This window comes from Zonotrichia leucophrys, chromosome 23 (assembly GCF_028769735.1).
Source record: "Zonotrichia leucophrys gambelii isolate GWCS_2022_RI chromosome 23, RI_Zleu_2.0, whole genome shotgun sequence".
In the NCBI taxonomy this organism is placed as follows: Eukaryota; Metazoa; Chordata; class Aves; order Passeriformes; family Passerellidae; genus Zonotrichia; species Zonotrichia leucophrys.
In genome coordinates, this window is record NC_088192.1 from 1,668,743 (window position 1) to 1,690,033 (window position 21,291).

A 21,291-nucleotide genomic window follows, 5' to 3' on the forward strand; every position below is an offset into this window, starting at 1 on the left:
CGGGAGGTCACAGCAGGGTCCCCCTCCAGTGTCACAGGATTTGGGACTTGGATTCTGTCCCCATCGCCAGGCAGCATCAATCAGAGGGTGCCGTTAATTACCCTGGAGGCATGGCTAATTGGATCCTCTTCCCTCGGGATCCAGCGCCCGCTGCCCCGCAGGGCTGTGTGGCACCCGGGGGTGACAGGTTCCCATAGGACTGTGTGACACCCGGGGGTGACACTGTCCCGCAGAGCTGTGTGACACCCGGGGGTGGCACTGTCCCGCAGGGCTGTGTGACACCCGGGGGTGACACGTCCCCATAGGGCTGTGTGACACCCGGGGGTGACATGACCCCATAGTGCTGTGTGACACCCGGGGGTGACACGTCCCCATAGGGCTGTGTGACACCCGGGGGTGACACTGTCCCGCAGGGCTGTGTGACACCCGGGGGTGACATGACCCCCCAGGACTGTGTGACACCCGGGGGTGGCACTGTCCCGCAGAGCTGTGTGACACCCGGGGGTGACACGTCCCCACAGGGCTGTGTGACACCCGGGGGTGACATGACCCCCCAGGACTGTGTGATACCCCAGGGGTGACACGTCCCCATAGGGCTGTGTGACACCCGGGGGTGACATGACCCCATAGGACTGTGTGACACCCCAGGGGTGACACGTCCCCACAGGGCTGTGTGACACCCAGGGGTGACACTGTCCTGTAGGGCTGTGTGACACCCGGGGGTGGCACTGTCCTGTAGGGCTGTGTGACACCCGGGGGTGACACGTCCCCATAGGGCTGTGTGACACCCGGGGGTGACATGACCCCATAGGACTGTGTGACACCCCAGGGGTGACACTGTCCCGCAGGGCTGTGTGACACCCCGATGGTGACACGTCCCCACCGCTGCTCCCGGCCGGGATGGGACCCGCGGTGTCCGAGCACCCCCGGGACGGCAGTGCCGAGATCCCGGCGGGGGCGGGCCGGGGAAACTGAGGCACGGAGCGGGGGGCCCGAGGCGCCCCCGTCCCGCCGCCCCCGGGGCCGGGGGAGGGACCGGAGCGGGGCTGCCCGGCGCTGCAGCGGGCGGAGCCGGAGCTCGGCGGGGCCGCCTCCCGGTCGAGCCCAGCCGTACCGTGCCGTGCCGTGCCGTGCCGTGCCGTGCCGAACCGAGCCAAGCCGAGGCGAGCCGGGCGGAGCGGAGCCGCACCGGGCGGCACCGGCGGTACCGGCGGCCCCGGCGCTCTCCGCGGTGCTGAACGGCTCCGCCGCGCCCGCAGGACGCGCCGCCGGCGGGGCCCGGCCCGGCCCGGCCCGGAGCGGCTCGGCCCGGCCCCGAGCGGCCGCGGGGGATGGAGCCTTTCCTCGGCTGCACCGGCGCCGCGCTCCTGCTCTGCTTCAGCTACGCCGGTCTGCGCCCGGTGGAGGCAGGTACGGGCGGCCGGGCCCGGGAGCGGCTCCGGGGCTGTGCGGGGCGGGTTCGGTGCCGGGGGCAGCGGAGGGAGCGGGCAGGGCTGCGCAGAGGGGCCAGAGTTTGGGGGGACTTTGGCGGGAATTGGGGGCGGGAGAGGCGGCGATTCGGGACACGCAGCCCCCGGTACCGGGCTCGGGCAGCGCCGGGAGCTCGCAGCATCCCCGGGGACGGAGGGGTGGGAACGGCGAGAGGGAAACCAGGAGGGAGAGGGGCAGGGGGAGCTTTGGGGCACCTGAGCGGCGGCCCCGGTTGGTGTCACGGGGCTGAGCCGGAGTGGAGGGGGCAAAGCCGGGTCTGCTGTGCCCGTGTCCCTTCCCGGCTGTCCAGGGCCCAGCTGGGCTCTGCTGGGAGCTCCGAGAATGATGGGGAAGCACCGTGGTCCCAAAAGAACCCTGGTGGCCCCAGAAGAACCCCAGTGGCCCCAGAGAAACCATGGTGGTCACAGAGGAACCCTGGTGGTCCCAGAGGAACCACGGTGGTCCCAGAGGAACCCCGGTGGTCCCAGAGGAACCATGGTGGTCTCAAAGGAACCACAGTGATCCCAGAGGAACCACAGTGATCCCAGAGGAACCACGGTGGTCCCAGAGGAACCACAGTGATCCCAGAGGAACCATGGTGGTCACAGAGGAACCCCAGTGGTCCCAGAGGAACCCTGGTGGTCCCAGAGGAACCACGGTGGTCTCAAAGGAACCACAGTGATCCCAGAGGAACCATGGTGGTCTCAGAGGAACCCCGGTGGTCCCAGAGGAACCACGGTGGTCCCAAAGGAACCCTGGTGGCCCCAGAGGAACCACCTCTCCACGGGCACTGCACATCCCAGGCCCCTCCGAGCTGAGCAGCTCACCTGGAGTGGGAATCCTTGCTGAAGGCAGTGCTCCCTTGAGCTGGAGCTAATTTTGGAGCTACCAGGATGGACCCAAGTCCATTCCTGCCTTGGCTGGCCCCAGGAGCCCCTGTGTGGGTGTGAAGGGGGCAGTGCTGGGGGAGCTCCCCAGCCCCAAGCAGCTGAGGGCTGCCTGCCTGGCTGGCTCTAAGATGTTGCTGGAACAGCTGCTTTGATTTGCAGCCTGCTGCTTGCCAAGATATCTTGCATTCCAGGAGGCTGGGGGTGATTATTAGGGACGCAGAGCTCCAGGGAGTGGAAATTCCTTCTCTCCAGCCATCCCTGGAAGATGCTGGAGTTCCATTTGGGGTTACAGCAAGCCCTGGGTGCCTTCAGCTCTGCCACCCGTCCTTGGCCAGGCATTGACTCCTGAAGTTGCTGTTTCACATCTGCCAGACCTGGGGAGATTAATGAAAATTGCCAGAGGGAGGGAGGGATGAGGAAAACACCACAAAACACAATGGAGGCGTCTGCAGTTGTGACAGCACTCGGGGTTTCTGTAAACGAGGCCACTTCCCTGCTCTTCCTTATCCTCGGATCACCTCACTTTGCATCCCAGAGTAAACAGGGAGTTGTGTCTGTGCCCAAAACACCTCATTCTCCTGTCAGTGCCACGTCCCCAGGAGCTGACAGTGAGCTGTGTCCCTTTGGGGTGCTGCCATGCACCCCTCGCTGTGCCACCCGTGCCAGGGCTCCTGACAGGCTGTCCCTGCACCCAGGTGAGGCCGAGGGTTTGTGCTGTCCCTGTTTCCCAGGGATGAGGGCACTCAGTGATTTTCCCAAGGTCACACAGAGGCAGTGGCAGCGTCACCACCGTGCCAGCTCCGTGTCCCCAGCCCCCACAAGGCCACCGAGGCCCACAAGCTCAGAGTCATTGGAAAAGCCCATGGGGAGGAAATCATTCCCAGGCAGGGATGGAGGCTCCAGGGTTTGTCCCCTTTGCACCCAGAGCTTGTGTGAGTGGGTTTAAAATAATTCCTGTCATGAGAGATCAAAGCTGCCACTCCCAGGAGGGACTGGAGCAAATTCCCCCCTGGCAATGCCAGGCCAAGGGCTGGTGGGTGGCACTGAGCACAGGCCCTGCTCTGAATTCAGAGATTTTGGCCAGGCAGGATCAGTTTTTGCCAAGGTGATGCCAAGGTGAGTGAGGAGGGGAAGCAGGAGCAGGAGGATGAGGTGGCTGAGAAATGACCTTCACACCAATGCTCCTGGGCCACCCCAAATCCCACCTGGGTGGGTGATGCCCTCCCACCACTCCCCCTGCTCCACAAGGTCCCTGAGGAAACTCAGGATGGCTGGAAAGTCAGGGATAGGATTTAATTTTGTCCCCTCCTCATTAATGAAGAGAGGGGAGCTGGGCTGGGCTCAGGGCACTGCTGAGGGCTCAGAGAGCAGTGGGGTGATGATGGGAGACCCCAAAATAGGCCACAGCCCCTGTGACTTGCAAACAGCCTCACTGGGAGGTGCCAGCCCGTGGAGCAGCTCAGGTCAGGTTTATTTCTGTCAGCTGGAGAGCAGAGGTGACACAGCTCAGGTAAAACCTCCTTCTGCCAGCCCTTGGAACCAGGACAAGCTCCAGTTTGAGGAGCCCCTTCACAGCTGCCCAAAAAGGTGCCAAACCCCCCTGGCTGGATTCTGAAGGCACTTCAAACCAGCCTCCAGCAGCCCCCAGCCTCATGTGTGGGGAATGAGAGCACAGCAAAGGCTCCGATCTGCCTCCAGGGGCTGCCTGAGCTGGATGTGCTCCCCGAGGAGCTGGGATCACCCAGGGTGAGCAGCAAGCTCAGCAGGCTCAGGAGAGCAGCACAAGGTCTCTCAGCAGTTTGGAAACAACAATCCAGCCCACTGCAGCCTCTCCCTCCATCCCAGAGGCCGGGGAGATCCCTGCCTGGCTGGGGATGGCGTGAGAGCTTTATTGATTGCTGTGCTCGGCGTGGGAGGGATTTCATTGGCATGGGGAGCTTTCTCACCCTGGTGTCAGGCTCTCAGCAGGGATGGTGCTGTGAGAGGCAGCCAAGGTTGAGCCGTCCTCTTCCAAATGCTGTTTCCTGCTGGGATTCTGCTGGTGGGAAAGGGAGATTCCTCCCAGAGAGATGTGCTTGCTGCTCCTGGATCCATCCTCTCCCTTTGGATGTTCATTGCTAAACAAACTCTTGCTGGTTTTATGAAGTGCCCAAAGGCTGAATTAGGGCCGGGATCGAGTGTAATTCAGTTAAAAGCAGGAATGTGTGGAGCAATGAAGCTGCAAACCTTTATGTGTGCAGTAAAAAGTGGGAAACAGGAGCAGAGCTGGGCCAGCAGCAAAATCCTGGGAGAGGTCTGGTGTCAGCATCCAGGGAATTCCCAGGCTTCCTCATCAACTCTGATTGCTCTGATATTGCAGAGATGTGGGATAAGAGGAGCTAGAAAAGCCTGTGGTACCCAGGTCTCTGTGGATATTTAGATCCTGGATAAAAAAATGCAAAAATGCCATGATGGGAATGACTCTGCTCTGAGTTGGCAGCATTTAAACCCAAATTGTGGCACTGGGGAGACCTGAGAGAATCCTGCTTGTTTCTGGGACCCTCCAGGGTAGAAACATTCCTTCCTTCAGCCCCAAGGAATTCCCAATGGCTGGCTGGCCACAGCCTCTGTGCTCCCTGAAAAGGCTCCACGCTCCTGGCAGCATTTCCAGCACGTTTGGGCAGCTGCTCCCTGAGGAATCAGCCCCAGAGCCAAGGGCTGGGCAGGAGGGGGCTGGGAGCCTATTAATATCCCATTTTTATAGGGAACTGAATGGCCAGCAGGGAATAATTGCCTCTTTCCCAGCTCAAGAACCACCAGTTGGGCCTTTGTGCTCTTTGAAATCTCTGGATCTCAGCAAACAGCTCTGCTTCCCGTGGGGCTGGGAGCAGGAATGATCCCTGCTCCCACACATCCCCCTGGGGCTCCCCTTCATTAAAACCCTCGGGAATGCTGAGCCATGTGCCAGCCCTTCCTACACACCCCATAAAACCCACAAGCAATTACAGCCACGCATGGGGATCCGTGCTGGGAGAGCACAGAGAAAGCAGCAACAGCAGCTCTGTGTGAATCCACACTCGGGGAAAGGGTAAAAAAACATCACATGGATTTTAGGGATGGTGTCCTTTCATCTCCTGCATCTCCAGGGATGGTTGTGGTGCAGGAATCAAGAGATGCTGGGAATTGAGGCTGGGATTCACTGGGGAAGGAGCTGCTCCAGAGCCTCAGCTCACCAGACCCTGTCCCTGGGGCTCTGAGGTTGCTCAAACCCTTCCCAACAGGGAAGGAGCTGCTCCAGAGCCTCAGCTCACCAGACCCTGTCCCTGGGGCTCTGAGGTTGCTCAAACCCTTCCCAACAGGGAAGGATCTGCTTGGGAGAGGAGCTGAGTGAATTGGGAAATGCTGGGAATACAGCACAGCCTTGGGAAGGATGCAATTCCAAGCTCCTCCACAGGAGAGGGGAATTCAGGGCGTTTTGGGGACCCCTTGGGTGAAGAGATAAATCCAGAAATACACTTTAATTCCAGACCTGTGGAATTCTGGACTGGGCTGGCCCGAGGTGACCCCAAGGGTGTGACATTCCCACAGGTTCCTCCTTTCCTTCAGTGATGCTGCTGTGGCCTGGGGGCCTCCCTGATCCTACCAGACACCCCAAAATTCAGCATCCTCCCCATTCCCAGGCGACAGCAGCAGTGGGATGGAACAAAACTTTTCCCTGCTCTTTTTCCCATCCCAAAGCTCCCATGAGAGATCCATGGAAGAGGGGACTCCTCTTCCTCGCGCCACTTGTGCCCATAACCAGCTGTAAATCGTGTGGGGGGGCTCTCTCTCCAATTAAAGTCCAACAAGAACGAGGAAAACGTTTAATGGAAGGCTGGGAGGGGTTCTCAGCTCGGGGGAAGGACGCAGGATCATCTGCAGGGCTCAGGATTTCTTGGTGCACAGCGGAGGCTCCGACCTGCTCCTGCCAAAGGGGCCCCAGGTGCGGCGGAACCGGGGAGGGCTGGGGCACACGGGCAGGTTCCTGACTCTGTGGGAAGGAAAAACCAGATGGGGCTTTTAGAAATCCTCTGCTTTTAAGCTCCTATTCATGTTTAAAAGGCAAAATTTCAGCTGAAGTCATCAGGGTTTCCCTTAATGAGGGGTGGGGTGATTTTTTGCTGATGTGAAAATGAGAATTTTTTTTTTTCCCATCTAAATTTGGGTAAATATCCTCAGCCAGTTTGGAGGGTGGGATTTGCTCCAGAATCCTGCACTGGAATGAAGTTCAAGTGCTAACCCAGGAATCTTGCACCATTCCCTAATGGAGCAGACAAGGAATGTGCTGCCCTCAGCAGCTCTGGAATAAACAGGCACAAAAATAAAAACCTTGATCCACAACCCATTCCCTGCAGCATTCCCACCCTCTGTGCCCACTCCCAGAACACCAGCAGCTTTCCTGGCTGCCACAGGCACAGAAGCAAAGTTTCCAGGAGTTGCACATGACTCTAGAAGGAAACAAAAATTCAGATTTGGCACCTCAAGGCCCTGCTGGAGCTGCTGACACCCTGCAGCCAGCTGGGAAATGACAGAATTGCACCTTTGCCACCTGATCTCAGCCAGGCTGGCACTGACAAAGAGCTGCACCAGGGCCAGGGAGCCAAAAGTCCTGAGGAATATCTTGGAACAGTGTTTTAGGTCTTAGGAAGTCGTGATCTCATCATTTCATCTCTTGGGAGCAGGGAGAAAAGCAACCTCATGGATGAAAAATTTTGGTTCCAAATTATCCCCGCAGCTCTGGGAGCAGGAAATTCATTTTCCTGGGTTTATATTTCTGTCAATCACGGTTTAATTCTCTTTTTAGTGTTTTTATGCTGCTTTGACACCACTGATTCGGGTGTAGCAGAGCAAGGGAAGGCACATTGGGATCTGCTGAATTTTAGAGATGCTGACTTCACTAGCCCATTCCTCCCTCAGGTATTCCTACAAAGAAAGGTTCTGGAATGTTCCTGACCACCCACTCCAGGGGATTTCTCCCTCACCTCCATGCAGATTCCATTTTTGGAGGCTTCAGGCTTTGCTGAGTGCTTCCCTCCTGCCTCACAGCTCTCCACCCTCTCCCACCACTTCCCAGCAGAGCTTTTTGCTCTCCTCCAGCTCTTCAAGGTCCTCCCAACTCCCCCACATCTTATGCCATCAGGAAACTCGGACACTTTTTATGCTGTGCCTCCCTCAAGGTCACAAATTTCAAAGGGGACCTGAACACTCTGAGTTCTGTTCCCTTTTCATGGCTTTTTTTTTCCGTGATCTCTGCTCTCTGTTCCTGTGGGGTTAATTCATCTCTTTTCAAAGCCCTCCTCCAACTGAAGCTGGCTAAATCCTTAAAAAAATATTAAAATTTAGCTCCTAAAAATACTCAGGGAAGACAAGCAGGGAGGGATTGAGCTCTGCAAGCCGGGAAGGGCCGAGTGCTTGGCTGCAGCTGGAGAATGTTTTGTCTCCCGTCCCTCAAAACTCCGTCATGTCCTCCGTATGTTCCAGCAAATCCATCAGGCATGACTCACAGACCTTCCCCGTGCACATTCCTGTCTGCTGACCGCCCCTGCCTAAATTTAGACTCGACTTTTGTTGCTTCAGTCACGGGGGAAGGTGAAGAGCTGCAGACCCACGTCCCTTCCTGGTGTCACAGCGACTTTGATTCCAGCATGGGGAGGAAGATTTGTCGCCTTCCTCTTCTTGTCACTGGCACTGCTGCTGCAGGGAGGATGAGGATGGTGAGGGATGCCATCCCCAAGAGGATGGATGGGGAATTCTGCTTCATTCCACGAGGGCAGAGATGAAAATGCTTTGGGTCAACTCCGACTCCATTGGTAGATCAGAGAGGAATGACATCCCTCGGTGGAATCACAGACTTGCTGCTCCTCCTGAAGTCCTAAATTTGTGTGAATTCAGCCATTCAGTTCAGTCCTAAATTTATGTGAATTCAGCCATTCAGTGACTTTTTCCTTACTGAGAATCAGTCCTAAATTTGTGTGAATTCAGCCATCCAGTGACTTTTTCCTTACTGAGAATCAGTCCTAAATTTGTGTGAATTCAGCCATTCTGTGACTTTTTTTCTCCTCTCCCCATTCACTCTCTGGAACACGTCCTAAAGGTGCAAAACTTATTATTCAGCACAAACACAATGAGATGATTGGGGATAAAAGCATCATATAGTCAACCCAGGACATTTACTGAGAATCAGCCCTAAATTTGTGTGAATTCAGCCATCCAGTGATTTTTTTTTCCTTACTGAGAATCAGTCCTAAATTTGTGTGAATTCAGCCATCCAGTGACTTTTTCCTTACTGATAATCAGTCCTAAATTTGTGTGAATTCAGCCATTCAGTTCAGTCCTAGATTTGTGTGAATTCAGCCATTCAGTGATTTTTTTTTCCTTACTGAAAATCAGTCCTAAATTTGTGAGAATTCAGCCATCCAGTGACTTTTTTCCTTACTGAGAATCAGTCCTAAATTTGTGTGAATTCAGCCATCCAGTGACTTTTTCCTTACTGAGAATCAGTCCTAAATTTGTGTGAATTCAGCCATCCAGTGATTTTTTTTTCCTTACTGAAAATCAGTCCTAAATTTGTGTGAATTCAGCCATCCAGTGACTTTTCTTCTTACTGAGAATCAGTCCTAGATTTGTGTGAATTCAGCCATTCAGTTCAGTCCTAGATTTGTGTGAATTCAGCCATCCAGTGACTTTTTCCTTACTGATAATCAGTCCTAAATTTGTGTGAATTCAGCCATTCAGTGATTTTTTTTTTCCTTACTGAAAATCATTCCTAAATTTATGTGAATTCAGCCATCCAGTGACTTTTTCCTTACTGAGAATCAGTCCTAAATTTGTGAGAATTCAGCCATCCAGTGACTTTTTTCCTTACTGAGAATCAGTCCTAAATTTGTGTGAATTCAGCCATCCAGTGACTTTTTCCTTACTGATAATCAGTCCTAAATTTGTGTGAATTCAGCCATCCAGTGACTTTTTCCTTACTGATAATCAGTCCTAAATTTGTGTGAATTCAGCCATTCAGTGAATTCTTTTCTTACTGAGAATCATTCCTAAATTTGTGTGAATTCAGCCATTCAGTTCAGTCCTAGATTTGTGTGAATTCAGCCATCCACTAACTTTTTTCCTAACTGAAAATCAGTCCTAAATTTGTGTGAATTCAGCCATTCAGTGACTTTTCTTCTTACTGAGAATCAGTCCTAAATTTGTGTGAATTCAGCCATTCAGTGAATTCTTTTCTTACTGAGAATCAGTCCTAAATTTGTGTGAATTCAGCCATCCAGTGACTTTTTCCTTACTGATAATCAGTCCTAAATTTGTGTGAATTCAGCCATTCAGTTCAGTCCTAAATTTGTGTGAATTCAGCCATCCAGTGACTTTTTCCTTACTGATAATCAGTCCTAAATTTGTGTGAATTCAGCCATCCAGTGACTTTTTCCTTGCTGAGAATCAGTCTTAAATTTGTGTGAATTCAGTCATTCAGTGAATTCTTTTCTTACTGAGAATCAGTCCTAGATTTGTGTGAATTCAGCCATCCAGTGACTTTTCTTCTTACTGAGAATCAGTCCTAAATTTGTGTGAATTCAGCCATCCAGTGACTTTTTTCCTCACTGAGAGTCACTCTGGCTGGAATGGCTTCTCCAGACATTTCACATTCCTGAGGCTCTTCCTGCTGGCTGTGACAGGAACAGGGATCCCTGTGCCAAGTGACCTTCAGCTGGGGAATTCTGTGGGGGGAACATTCACCAGGAGTGATGTCAGACACTGACACCACAGCTTGAATTATTTTCAGCTCCATCCAGGCGCCTGGGAATGGCCATCAATCCAACAAATGTCACTGGAGATGGGCACAAGTGCACCCCCTTCTTGTGTCAGCCACCAAGGGGTGGTTATCATGAAATAAAAGTATTCATTTCTCATAAAAATTGGAATAAAATGATTCTTCCTCACCCCTACTGACCTCCTGGGGCTACTCAGAGCATTCACTGCTTTGGGTTCAGAGCAAAGCTGAGGATTGTGAATGAAATTTCACCAGAGGAGAGGGAACAGAGTCCAGCTGGGAGAGCTGTGCCAAGCCTAGGAGGGAAAACCTTCCCTTGGGATGCCAGGAAAGGCTTTGGAGTGGGCAGCTCCCTTGGGAAGAGGCTCCTGGGGAGGTTGTGCAGCTCTCCTTGGCAAAGCTGGGAGGATCCTGCTGGAAATCCAGCTGGGATCTGGAACTGGGAATAAACACAGAGCCTCAGGCTCCTGCTCTCCTGGCCTGCCCTTTCCACATTACAATATCCACCAGCTCCAAAGTGGATGCTCGCTGGATGTGCTCTGACATCAGCCACAAAACATTGTAAGGAACATTTTCTGCCAGGGAAAAACAAAAGAAACTCTCCCAGTTATTCCATTCCAATGCTGTGAGGAGCATTCAGAGTGCACACGTCCATGGCAGAGCTGGAATTTCCTCCCAGCTGTCACTGGGAAAATGTGCCTGGGGAGGATGGCATGAATGAGCTGCTCAGGGCTTGCCTGTGGAGGTCAATAAATTCTCCCCAAGGGTTGGGAATTTCACACATGGAGTCGTGGAATGGTTTGGGTTGGAAGGGACAGAGGATCAGCCAGTCCCACCCCTGCCATGGGCAGGGTCACTTTGTGCTGTCCCAGGTTGCTCCAACCTGATTTTGGACATTCCAGGGATCCAGGAACAGCCACAGCTTCTCTGGACAACCTCTCAGGGAAGGATTTATTCCTTATATTTAACTTAAATTTCCCCTCTATCAGCTAGAACTTGTGTTGAATTTAACTCATATTTTCAGCTGACATCTCCCAGCTCCACCCTGGCAATTAAGACCTGGAGTTTCTGCATTTTCCAGGTCACAAATCCAAAACAGATCCTGAGGAAGGTCCTTCCCCACTCCTTTCCTTGCCCTTGCTGTGTGTCCTGTCCCTGTCAAGGCTCTGCTCTCCCTCCTTGCAGACAGCCCTTCGGCTCCAGTAAATGTCACAGTCAAACACCTGAAAGCCAACTCGGCCGTGGTCACCTGGGATGTCCTGGAAGACGAAGTTGTCATTGGATTTGCAATTTCCCAGCAGGTACCGTGCTAGAATCACCCACTTTCCAGCCATGTCCATCTGCCCCCAGGTGGTTCCCAAATCCTCTTGCTGCACTTTAAACCCATTCCTCTCGTCCTGTCCCTCGTGGTCCTGTCGGGGATTTGGCTCCCCCATCCCCTTTGCAGCGGTGGCTGCAGAGAGGGAAGGATCCTGATGGTTCCTCCACACCCACGTTGGTGGGCAGGGCAGCAATCAGTGGCCTTAGGTGACAACAAATGCACGTGGAGAAGCCTCTCCACCACTCTGTGCTCTCCTCTCTCGGCTTCCAGAAGAAGGACGTGCGGATGCTGCGCTTCATCCAGGAGGTGAACACCACCACCCGCTCCTGTGCCCTCTGGGACCTAGAGGAGGACACTGAGTACATTGTGCATGTCCAGGCCATCAGCATCCAAGGCCAGAGCCCTGCCAGTGAGCCAGTCCTCTTCAAGACCCCCAGGGAAGCTGAGAAACTAGCCTCTAAAAATAAAGGCAAGTGTGGGTGAGTTCCTATGTGGCCCCTGGGGACACAGGGCTCTGCAGAGAGGAAGCAGGATCCTGTGTGCTGAGAGGAGCTGGGAGAATAAACAGGTGATAAATAGATAAACCCTGTGAGATAAACACTCATGGGGCTGAGTGTCCTCTCAGGATGTGCTGAGGGGGCACAAGGTGCCAGGGAGGTGCTGCTGGAGGTGGCTGCTCCTTCTCCTGTCTCAGAGGGGATTTAACAAAGTGAGAAAGAGGAGATTTGCAGCTCTGTGTCCTGCTCCCTACAAGTGGAGAATTCCTGGCCAGCCTGTGAACTCATGGATCCAGCCCCCCTGGATGGCACTGTGCTCACAGGGAACTTGTGGCACTCACAGCACCTCCTATGCTTGGGTTTTAGGGAAAAAATACTCCTTCTCCCATCCCAGATGAGATTTAACAAGGTCAGGAGGAAGTTTGCAGCTCTGTGCCTTGCTCCCTACAAGTGGAGAATTCCTGGCCAGCCTGGGGACTCATGGATCCAGTCCCCATGGATGGCACTGTGCTCACAGGGAACTTGTGGCACTCACAGCACCTCCTGGGCTTGGGTTTTAGGGAAAAAATACTCCTTCTCCCATCTCAGATGAGATTTAACAAAGTGAGAAAGAGGAGATTTGCAGCTCTGTGTCCTGCTCCCTACAAGTGGAGAATTCCTGGCCAGCCTGGGGACTCGTGGATCCAGCCCCCCTGGATGGCACTGTGCTCACAGGGAACTTGGGGATGGATTCACAGCACTTCCTGGCTTGGGTTTTAGGGAAAAAATACTCCTTCTCCCATCCCAGATGAGATTTAACAAGGTCAGGAGGAAGTTTGCATCTCTGTGCCCTGCTCCCTACAAGTGGAGAATTCCTGGCCAGCCTGGGGACTCATGAGGAATCCCACTGTGCTCACAGGGCACCTGTGGAACTCACAGCACCTCCTGGGCTTGGGTTTCAGGGAAAAAAAACACCCAGAGGATCCCACTTTTCTTACATTTTCAATATTTCTGCCAAATCACAGAGAGATGAGCTTGGAAGGGACCTCCCCCAGGCAGGGTCAAGCAGAGCAGGTTGTCCAGGATCACATCCAGCTGGGTTTTCAAAATCTCCAGGGAGAAAATCAGGCACTTCCTCACTGGCAACTCCTTCATTTGTTCCTTTTTAACCAAACCAGGCTCTTGAGGGTTTTCAATCAGCAAAAATACTGTTCCAAAGAGGGCCTGGAAGGGTTGTGGGGACACCCAGGTCCCCCCCGCCTGCTGAGGGCCCAGCCTGTTCCAGGGCTTTTGGCCGTGCTTCTGAGGATGTGAGTCCTTGACTCTCTTTATTAAATGCTTTGGAGGCTGTAAATCCTGAATTGCTGTTTATCTGGAAGCACTAAGAGGAGCACTGCTCCTTTCCTGGGGGCCTGGACTGTAATCTCCTTAATGCTTTGAAGCCAAGGAGGCGAATTACGCCCTGCAAAAAAGGCTCTGCTCCTTTCTGAATCCCAGAGCTCTGCTGAAAAATGTCCTGCCAGGCTCTCCATCTCCTGAGCTGGAGCATGCCAGGCTTTGGGACAGGTGCAGATGGCACTAACAGGGACAAGGACAGCAGAGAGAGCAGCCATGGGGACAGAAAACACTGCCCCGTCTCCTCAGGGTGTGACAGCATAAATCCTGGAATCCCAGCCTGGTTTGGGTTGGAAGGGACACAAAGCTCATCCTGTGCCACCCCTGTCATGGGCAGGGACATTTCCACTATGCCAGGGTGGCTCCAAGCTGGCCTTGGATACTTACAGGGATGGAGCAGCCACAGCTTCTCTGGGAAATCCATTCCAGCTCCTTTCACAGGGGAATATTCCTTCCTAAACCCAGTCCAAGGAGTGCCAGAACTCTGCTCCTGCCACGCTGCCTGGGCTCAGGCTTTGTGTCTCACTGGTGTCTCTTTGCCCTTGTGCAGATGAGGTGACAATGAAGGAGATGGCGAAGAAAAACCAGCAGCTGCGAGCGGGGGAAGTTCTCATCATTGTTGTGGTGTTGTTCATGTGGGCAGGTCAGTCCCAGCTTTCTCACATTGAATATCCACAGGATATCCTCAGGAATGCCTCAGGCTGCACGTGGAACCATGGAAGAAACCTTTCCTCACACACAAAAAACAGAATTCCCAGCTCTAAGGGCACCTCAAGTTGGGTTTTGCAGCTCCAGTTGGGTCCACCAAGAAGCAGGAAATGGATTTGATGGAAGCAATTCCCTATGGATAATCCTGTAATCTCATTTTTTTTCCAGACTGCCCTGATTATGATGCTCTCAGCCACAGAATCATGCAATGGTTTGGGTAGGAAGGGACATAAAGATCATTTTGTTCCAGCCAACCTTCCACCAGAGCAGGTTGCTCCTGGAACATTTCCAGGGATCCAAATTCCAACAAGACATGCCTTGAGTTCTTCAGATATTACAGGTTGCAGTAATTTTCTGGATATTATAAAACTCCAATGCTCAGGCAAAATAGAGATTTAAGAGTCTTGCTCTCCACACCCACTATTTATATTTATATTTATATTTATATTTATATCTATATTTATATCTATATTTATATCTATATTTATATTTATATCTATATCTATATCTATATCTATATCTATATCTATATCTATATCTATATCTATATCTATATCTATTTTATGTATAGATTTATTTTATATATTTATGTCTTTATATTTTATGAATTTTATATTTCTATTTATAAATTTTCCACAGAAATTTCCCCATCACAGAAAGGGATGCAGAAGTCCAGGTGACACTGAATCAGATCCGTGTATAATAATTTTTCTCCCTTATTTGCATCTCCAGAAACTGGACAGCAATTATTCCTAAAGCAAACAATCACATGAAAATGGAAACGAATTTAGAAGATTTCCAGAAGCTCTAGGCCATTATTTTTTCAGCCTTTATGCCATGTTTTAGTTGTTCACATCCCAGTTTCAATGCCCTGCCAGGGAAAATAATCATGAATAATTACATGGGGTGACTGAACAACTGATTCATCTCCCGCTGTAGAATAATCTGAGACTCGGATCAGCTGGGAACAAAGAATTTGCTAATCCCACAATTTCCCTTCCAGACAAATTACTTACATTTCAAAAGCAAAAAGGGGTGTGGGGAGAATCTCTCTACATCAAATGGGTCCTTTTAAAAAAGTCTCAATACACAAAAACCTCCTTCCAGATTTTCACCTGTCCTGTGTGACAATATTTGAGAAAATCCAAATGAAACCAGAGCTCTGGAGTGAGCCAAGCCTCAGCTCTTGTGTTTCTGGAATTTCTCACGGCATTTTCCTTCTTTGTGTGTCAGTTTTACCCAAGGAAATCACACAAGGAGTGCCTGTGGCAGATGTGAACGCCCTTTTCTCCTGGAATCAGCCACTTACCCACATTCCCAAAGAAAGAATTTGGGCCACCGTGTTTATCACTAAAGCCTGGGGCTAACTGCCACGCTGGTTTTATAGAGCAGGATGCTGGAAGATTTAAATATATTTTGCTATTAAGGAAGATTTTTTTCAAGGAGGGAAAAGCAGCATCTGCCTGGATCCACTTCACCTACGTGTCTGGAATGTGCAGGCAGAGAGGTTATTTGGTGGAAACATCACACGAAAGCTTCTCAGACAGACATTTGCAGTCATCTGCCGTGCCACGGCTGCCCCTGCTCCCCTCTCCACCTGCCTGGGGCTGTGGGGGAGGAAATTTCCACTCGCAGCTTGTGCTGGTGCCCATTTGCCGGTGCTGGAAGGTTCAGAACCTCTGCTCTGCCAGCTCCAGCTCCAGAGGACAGGGAGGAGAGCACAGGGAGGAGAGGACAGGGAGGAGAGGACAGGGAGGAGAGGACAGGGAGGAGAGGACAGGGAGGACAAAAGGAGGAGAGGACAGGGAGAAGAGGACAGGGAGGAGAGGACAGGGAGCAGAGGACAGGGAGGAGAGGACAGGGAGCAGAAGGCAGAACAGAGGACAGGGAGGAGAGGACAAGTAGGACAAAAGGAGGAGAGGACAGGGAACAGAGGACAAGGAAGAGAGGACAGGAAGGAGAGGACAAGGAGGAGAGGACAAGGAGGAGAGGACAGGGAGGAGAGGACAGGGAGGAGAGGACAAGGAGGAGAGGACAGGAAGGAGAGGACAAGGAGGAGAGGACAAGGAGGACAAAAGGAGGAGAGGACAGGGAGGAGAGGACAAGGAGCAAAGGACAAGTAGGAGAGGATAGGGAGGAGAGGACAAGGAGCAGAGGACACATTTTCACCAGGCAGAAATTCCAGGAGCTCCTCCAATGCTCACTGAACATCAGGAGCAGAGGACAGGGAGCAGAGGACAAGGAGAAGAGGACAGGGAGGAGAGGACAAGGAACAGAGGACAAGGAGCAAAGGACAAGGAGGAGAGGACAGGGAGGAGAGGACAAGGAGCAGAGGACAAGGAGGAGAGGACAGGGAGGAGAGGACAAGGAGGAGAGGACAGGGAGGAGAGGACACATTTTCACCAAGCAGAAATTCCAGGAGCTCCTCCAATGCTCACTGAACACCAGGAGCAAAGGACAAGGAACAGAGGACAAGGAGCAAAGGACAGGGAGCAGAGGACAAGGAACAGAGGACAAGGAACAGAGGACAAGGAGCAGAGGACAGGGAGGAGAGGACAGGGAGGAAAAGACAAGGAGCAGAGGACAAGGAGCAGAGGACACATTTTCAGCAGGCAGAAATTCCAGCAGCTCCTCCAGTGCTCACTGAACCACGGGGTTGGCGTTGGTCGAGGTCCAAATGCAGAGCTTAAAACACTTCATAACAGAGAGGCTGGAATCTAATTAATCTTCTGTCGTCCTGTCTAACTAGTTTAGCACGGAATGAAGGGAAGGGAAGAGGCAGAGGGCAGCCTGGCCGTGGTCTGGGAGGAGCTGGGAATGCTGCCGAGGCTGGCCAGAGGGATCTGTGATCTCTGCGGGCTGCTGAGCCTGCCTGTGATGCTGATGCTCTCTCCCGGCAGGGGTGATCGCCCTCTTCTGCAGACAATACGATATCATCAAAGACAACGAGCCCAACAACAGCAAGGAGAAAGCCAAGAGCGCCTCGGAGAACAGCACACCCGAGCACCAGGGCGGGGGCTTGCTGCGGAGCAAGGTGAGCGCCCCTTTTGGGCTAAATCAGCCCCCAAAAAAGCTCTGCTCTGTAGTAAACCCCTCAGGTTTAGCCAGGGCCCCTTGGAGAATAGAATGCTGACACAGCGGCAAAGAAGTTTCCTGACTCCAGGGACATCCGCCTTGTACCTTATCCCTATAGCTATCACAGGAGCCTTAGACAGTCACTGGGTGAGAGAAGGACCAGAATCTTGTTCCTTCATCAGAAGGCTTGATTTATTGATATATAATATATCATACATTATAGGGACATCCGCCTTGTACCTTATCCCTATAGCCATGTAAGGCAATATTGTGTTAAACCCTACCATTGGTCACTTATGGTCACTCTAACACCTTTGCCATTGGTCAGGATTGGATCCAGGCCAAGGGTATAAAAGTAGCACACTGTACCCCTACTAACTGGGAAGAAGAAGAGCTGAGACCCTTCAGGGACCCTCCAATAAAGCCATACTCGTGGAACAGCCAGCGTCTTCTGCTTCTCCTCTCTCTGCCGTCTGCTGGAGCCTTAGGCCAAGGGAAAAGCTACCTAGCAAGCAAAGCTGAAATCACAAGAGCTGCCTGATCACTAAGAGCTGAATATTCCCTGCTTGCTAGGGGCTGACCCGCGGCCTTGGTCTGAGAGCGAGCTGGCTTCTGGCACCCAGTCCCCTTGGGGCTGAGCTCTGGAGCTGGAACAGCTTGCATAGGATACGACCAAGCAAGGCTCATTTACTGCTCAAAATCCTCCCCTGGCAGGGAACACCCTCCACACCCACGGCTCTGCTGATGGGCACGGCAGCGCTGCGCTCCCGCCTCCAGCATCCTGCGTGGCCGCCAGAAATCAGATTTCCAGCCACGTTTCTGGATGATCTGAGCGTCTCTGGAGGGAAAAAAAAATGAGTTCCTCGGGTCCTCCCACAGCAGCACGTGGCAAAGAGGACACTGCTGCTGTAATTAACTGCAGAGTTAATCAGCGGGAGCAAAGATGGTAACACAATGTCGGAGTGTAAATAGGTCAAGCCTTTAATTTATCCCAACTTATTTCAGTTAATGGAACTTCCTCCTCGTGTTTCTGTTCATATTCCCACCATATTTGTTTAGTATTTTAAATAGTTCGCTGATTTATGATGGTTCAGAAGCAGTGATGAGCCCCACAAGCCTCAAACCTCAACTCTGACCCTTTTTCATCACCACAAAGGTGTGGGAAGGAGAATTTTCACAAAACACAACCTGCAGGCCGCGCTGAGCTCCGATGTGATTTTTCCCTTGTACACATTCGTTTTTTTTTCCTTTGTTTCCTCTCCTAGTTTCCAAAAAACAAGCCCTCAGTGAACATCATTGAAGCATGACAGCCTGACACCTGAGGGATGGACTCCATGCCTCACTCTCACTCTGAGCCGTGCTGACCGGGGAGGTGAAACATTGGCGGAGCGATTTGCAAAACAAGACCTCGTCATTGTCACTCGCTGGCATCCACCTCCTCATCCCTGTTTCTGCAAAACATCTGGCCAGGAAGGGAAATCCTGAAAAAAAAAAAAAAAAAACAAACCAAAAAAACCAAACCTGACACCCAAACAAAGATGGAGAAGAATCAGCGATGCTGGAGTGATCTGTGAATCAGATTGGAGCAACATCTCCCACGCTCACGCTCCATCTTCTGGGACAGTTTTCCTGGTTTTTGGGAATGCACAAGGTTCTGTTGTGTCTTTCTCACTGTCACTGCATCCCTGGCAGGACTCCCAGGCATCAGGCACATCCCTCTGTGAGCAGGAATGGAGGGAAGCTCATGGCAAACTCCACCACCGAGAAGCCAAATTTTGGCTGCGGCGCGCTCGGGCCTCGCTTCGTTCATCGATGTGTGTCGTGTACCACGTCCTGCAGGTGGGTTTCTCAAACAAAAAAAACATCCCCCAGGTTCCATTTCCACCAGGAGAACTTCCCTGGCTGCTCTCCAGCTGGGCTGCAGCACATTCTGCACTGCTGCTGTCTCTGCTCTCTCACACTGGTGCTCTTCACCTCAGACAAATCGGGGAACGCTGAGGCACAGACCAACATGAGGGGACACCAGAAGCTGGTCTTTAGCTTCCAGGATAATTTCCACCATTTTCTTCGTGGTATTTTCAGCTGGGCCTGACTCCACCACCAATGGGATTAAAGGTCCATAAAAATGTAGCCAGACAGCAAAAAAAAAAAATACAGAAAAAGACAAAATACCTGATGGTTGCTATGCAAGGTCTCCAGGGGCAGGAGCTGTTTATTGTGGAAGGCTCTGGCCTGAGGGGCCTTTATTTTTGAGGGCTTAAGTTCTTCAAATGCTTCTTTTAGTAAAGTTTGTGTGTGGGAAGGGCTGGCTCTCCTTACACATCCTGCCTGTTGGAATGGCAGGAGCCTGCTGGACACAGCCCTTCCCAAAAAGGGATGAGGATGGAGAGGAAAAGGGCTGAGCTTCTCCTCTCCCTTAGGAAATGCTGGATGTCTGTAAGCTGACAGGATCCCTGGGGATTGCTGGTGCTCTGGAAAGCTGGGAGATGCAGGACCATGACATGGAAAAGATTTCTTCTTTGTAGTGTGCCATGGGGGTATCTGTGTTTATTTAACTCCTCCACAAGACCACTCCACACGCACTTAGGGGATGAGGTGGGATCCAAATTGTTCCATCAAATGCCAACAGAGGTTGGCCTGAGGAAGCTTTGGAGGAGCCTGGGTTGGGAGTTCCTGAGCAGGAAGAGCCTGGCAGTGAGGAGCTGCCATCTCTCCTCTTCCCCTGCCACCAGCTTTTCCCAAAGAGCTGGCTTGGGAAAAAGGCACTGGGAGGTTCTCCTGAAGATGTTGCTGCTTCCAGAAAGGCCAACCCCAAAGGTGGCTCCAGGATCCTTTGCCTGAACATACTCTTCCATCACCAAGAAGGAGAGGTCACCACCTCTGATACAGACAGAGCAATAAACATTTTATAATGTACAATAAAAGATTAAAGGCGTCTCTTGTGTCCTTGTAATGCTTGAATTTCATTATTTTATATTCGCTTCTTTTGAGCAGCACACACACCCTAAAACTTTGTATTTCCCTAAAACTTTAACAGATCTACAAAATTAAATATTTTCTCAGTGTTTGGGTGGAGAAAACCAGGGAGGGTTCTGGCTGCAGGACTAAAAAAACTTTCACCAAAAATAGCACCCCAGCCCTACCTAACAAAATCCTTCAGCCACGTCTGTTATCTCCCAAGGAAGAAACAGCATTTGGAATGCACAGCCCTACAAAGGGAGATTTGGGACAGATGGTACAGCATGTGCAAAATGATAAGGGAGATGCTCTCTCCTAATCCTGGGGCAGAGAGCTGCTCCAGAGGAAATCCAGCCTGGTAATTTGGCAGCTTTGGGGGTTGTGTGGCTGTTTTAGAGCCACTTGTCCCTGGGAATTCAGACCATATTCCTTTTTTTCCACAGTTGTTGTTCCCTAGGGACAGATTTAAGCAATTTCTCTCCTGACAGAGATGTGATCACTCATTTGGTAGAGCAGAATTAAATTTAAAGTGTCAGCGAGGGGCAGAGTTCAATATTCACATGTGGCAGGAGGTGCCAGGGTTATTTTGATAACCTGCATTTGATAACCCATAAGTGCAGGCTTGGAGAGTAAGAAAATGTTATTTGTGAGGAGAAACAAATGTGGGCTGGCAGAATCCAGCTCAGACAGGGACTCCAAACCACTCAGCCCAAGTGATTCCCTTCAAGGAAATTTTCCAGCCCTTATGAACTGAAGTGAAGAGTAAATCCACACTTTAGGAAAAGGTTAGAGGAGAATAAAGTTATTTAAAACGCTGCTGTTGTGAGGGTCATAAACATCAAAGCTTGAACTGCTGTCTGGGTACTAAATTCCACTGTAACCCATGAGAGTCAACCCTAACCCATCTTTAGAACAGAGACCTCACTCCCATCAGCAGCTGCCAAAAGCTCCTCCTGAGGTGTTTTACAGCCAATAAAGCAAAAATAAACCAAATCCACGCTGAGAGAAGTCATGCTGGGCCACAGCTCAGCCCACCCTCCAGCCCACCCACTCCCCCCACGTGTTTTTTGCCCCGAGTGCTGATTTTGACTCATTGTTGGAAGCGGGAGCTGCAAAAAGGGAGCTTTCAAGAAACACTAAAAAGCAGCAAGTGGGAGTGGGATCCCAGCGAGGCCGATTCCCTGCCGAGCTCCGAAAGCAAAACCCTGG

General features: G+C 51.8%; 2 protein-coding genes across 5 annotated transcripts in view; one reads left to right on the forward strand and one right to left on the reverse strand.

Moving 5' to 3' along the window:
- Window positions 1–1,120: 1,120 nt before the first annotated feature.
- FNDC5 (fibronectin type III domain containing 5) lies at window positions 1,121–20,061 on the forward strand. Its single transcript, XM_064731808.1, has 6 exons — window positions 1,121–1,410; window positions 11,335–11,450; window positions 11,741–11,939; window positions 13,892–13,984; window positions 16,950–17,083; window positions 18,390–20,061. Exons 1-6 carry the CDS (start codon window positions 1,332–1,334, stop codon window positions 18,429–18,431), a joined length of 663 nt encoding a protein of 220 aa, XP_064587878.1. The 5' UTR covers window positions 1,121–1,331; the 3' UTR covers window positions 18,432–20,061.
- Window positions 6,155–21,291, reverse strand: part of S100PBP (S100P binding protein) — a 29,174-nt gene continuing 14,037 nt past the window's right edge. For all 4 annotated transcript variants that reach the window (XM_064731806.1, XM_064731804.1, XM_064731803.1 and 1 more), the window contains exon 5: window positions 6,155–6,369. In XM_064731806.1, the coding sequence (XP_064587876.1) occupies window positions 6,264–6,369 (106 nt within the window). In that variant the 3' untranslated portion in view covers window positions 6,155–6,263. The remainder of the gene's footprint in view (window positions 6,370–21,291) is intronic.